General features: G+C 52.7%; 1 protein-coding gene across 1 annotated transcript; it reads left to right on the top strand.

The window, feature by feature from the left end:
* The first annotated feature begins 756 nt into the window (after nucleotides 1–756).
* LOC126410182 (uncharacterized) lies at nucleotides 757–1,770 on the top strand. Its single transcript, XM_050078463.1, has one exon. It carries the CDS (start codon nucleotides 757–759, stop codon nucleotides 1,768–1,770), a length of 1,014 nt encoding a protein of 337 aa, XP_049934420.1.
* The last annotated feature ends 1,208 nt before the right edge of the window (nucleotides 1,771–2,978 follow it).

Genomic DNA, 2,978 nt, shown 5'->3' with positions numbered 1-2,978 from the left:
ATAACACGCATACCTTCAACAACTAGGACCCCGCACATCTCGCTTTTCTCTCTTGGTGTCGAACTGGTCCCTTGATCAGGAGCCACTGCAACATTTGGGGTCAACTCTGCCTCAAGTATGAGGCCAGTGAAAACGAACACTGGCGCTAACAGCCTGACATGTTGCTCTAACTCCTGAAGTGGAGGAGCTCGTGAGAACGTGTGGAGCTCGTGAGAAAAGCGTGAGTACGTGAAGGAGTGAAAAGTGGAAACAAGAGAAAGTGTGTGCGGTTTCAAATAGTGGGCAGTTAATAAGGAGTGGAGAAAATGGTGGAAGCTGAAAAAGTTGAAGCCGAGGGATCGTGAGAAAGCACGATCTACGAGTTGCTAAACTTACTCGTTAAGTTTTTCAGTTTTTTTTATTCTCTTTAAATGTTAGTCTTTTTTTTACTAAAATGAGATGTTGAGAAGTTAACGCCAAAAGAGGAGAAGAAAGTTTCCATCTTTCTCTCCCTCCCTCTCTCGCCCTTTACTCTCTCTCTCCTGCCGTCCTTGACTCTCTCTCTCACGCTGCCCTAGACGCAGCTTGCTTCTCTCTCTGCCCGTGTACAGCTGCTCCCTCTCTCTGCCCTTTCCCTCGTTGGTGTGTTGCAGCCTACGGTCCCCTCTCTTCATTTTGCCATTACCAAAAGAGGGGGATTGAGTGTGAATCGCGGGAGAACGCCAACATTTGGTATCAGAGCCAGGTTGTATGCCAAAGCTCCCTCGATTCAAGCCGATGTCGATCATCACAAACGAGGCAGCGCGGGAGATTGCCAGCGGTACGTTCCAATATCCGCTGCTCACGGCGACCAACTACACCAGCTGGGTGATTAGGGTCCAGGCCATGATGGAAGATCAAGGCATCTGGGAGGCAGCCGAGCCGACGGCCGGTGTGGCTGTCGACACGAGGAAGGACAAGAAGGCGAGGTCGCATCTTCTCCAAGCCCTCCCAGAGGATCTCCTAATGCAAGTGGCAAAGAAGGCGACGGCGAAGGAGGTCTGGGATTGCCTCAAGACGAGATTTGTCGGGGCAGATCGCGTGAGGAATGCACGCCTACAGACGTTGAAGAGTGACTTTGACGCCATGAGGATGCAAGAAGGAGAGTCGTTGGATCAATATGCGGGCAGACTCACCGGAATGTCTGTCAGGTATGCCAACTTAGGGGGCACCCTAAGCGATGCCGCCTTAGTCAAGAAGCTATTTGACACCGTTCCAAATAGGTTTCTTAGCGTAATCGCGGGCATAGAGCAATTTTGCGACCTCGGCACAATGTTGTTTGAAGAGGCGGTGGGACGACTCAAGACGTACAAAGAACGCTCTCGTCCCCGAGCATTCGGTACCGATGGCAATGGCGATGCGCAACTGCTTCTCACTCAAGCTAAGTGGGAGGCACGACAGAAGAGAAGCGGCAGCGACACGTCGTCGACCCGAAGGGAGACGGGTCACAGGGAAGGAGGTGCTCGCAACCGGGGTGGTCGCGGGCGCGGTAGAGGGCACGGGAGAGGCGGACGAGGCGACTTCCCACTGAAAGACAGAGCAGGTGGCTCTGGAGGCGATGGTCGTGACAAGAGTCACATCCGTTGCTTCAATTGCAACGAATTGGGGCATTATGCGAACCGGTGCAAGGCTCCCAAAAAGAAGGAAGAGGCGCATCTCACACAAACTGACGACACCGAACCAACTCTGTTGCTTGCAGAGTTGGAAGAAGCAGTGCCCGCTGCACCTGAGAGACAAGAATGGCAGGAATGATAGGAAGCGCTGAATGAAGAGCAAGTATGGCCCGAACTACACGGGACCGAGCACGGTAAAGAAACTACCGACACCTGGTACTTGGATAACGGTGCCAGCAACCACATGACCGGAGACAAGGTCAAGTTTCGGGAGTTGAACGAGGCAATCACCGGCAAGGTGAAGTTCGGCGACGGCTCATCGGTGCAGATCATGGGTAAGGGTTCAATTCTTTTTAAATGCAAAAATGATGATCAATGGCTGCTCCAGGAAGTATATTATATTCCAAAGCTTCGCAGCAACATTGTGAGTCTCGGGCAACTCACTGAGGTGGGCCACAAGGTGGTTATGGATGAAGACAAACTAGAGGTATTTGTCAAAAATCCAGGGCAGTTGATCATGAAGGTGAGACGCACGCCAAATCGTCTCTATCGCATCGAGCTGCAGATTGCAAGGCCAGTGTGTCTCTTGGCAAACCTCGAGGATCCGACATGGTTGTGGCATGCTCGTCTCGGCCACGTCAACTTTCAAGCATTGAAGATGCTTGTAAACAAGAAGATGGCAACCGGGGTACCGCCTATCTCTCATCCCGCTCAGTTATGCCTGGAGTGTTTGGTGGCGAAGCAGACGAGACAGTCGTTCCCGTCGGCAGCCATCTATCGAGCGAAGGAGCCACTCGAACTCTTGCACGCTGATCTTTGCGGCCCGATCACGCCACCCACCCCTGCCGGTAATAGCTATTTCTTACTAATAGTTGATTACTTTACTCGTTGGATGTGGTTGTGCGTGATCATAACAAAAGACCAGGCATGCTCAGCATTTATGAAGATCAAGGCGCTGGCCGAGAACGCGTGCGGGCATCACGTCAAGACGCTCCGGACTGATCGTGGAGGCGAGTTCCTCTCTCTTGAGTTCGCCAATGTGTGTGAACAGGCGGGCATTGCGCGACACCTCACTGCGCCATACTCACCACAACAAAACGGTGTGGTGGAGAGGAGGAACAGGACGGTGATGGCGATGGCAAGATCTCTCCTCAAGAGCATGAGCATGCCGGGAAGATTTTGGGGAGAGGCGGTACGACACGCAGTCTACCTGTTGAACTGCTTGCCTACGAAGGCCATGGGCGAGCGCACCCCGTATGAAGCTTGGAGTCATAGGAAGCCGGATCTTGCACATCTTCGATTGTTCGGCTGCACGGCGCATGCCATGGTGACAACACCACACCTCAA

The sequence above is a fragment of the Nymphaea colorata genome, chromosome 6 (genome assembly GCF_008831285.2).
Source record: "Nymphaea colorata isolate Beijing-Zhang1983 chromosome 6, ASM883128v2, whole genome shotgun sequence".
NCBI classification, from domain to species: Eukaryota; Viridiplantae; Streptophyta; class Magnoliopsida; order Nymphaeales; family Nymphaeaceae; genus Nymphaea; species Nymphaea colorata.
Note: the sequence above shows the minus strand (reverse complement) of the source record. Positions and strands in the feature narration are given on the sequence as shown.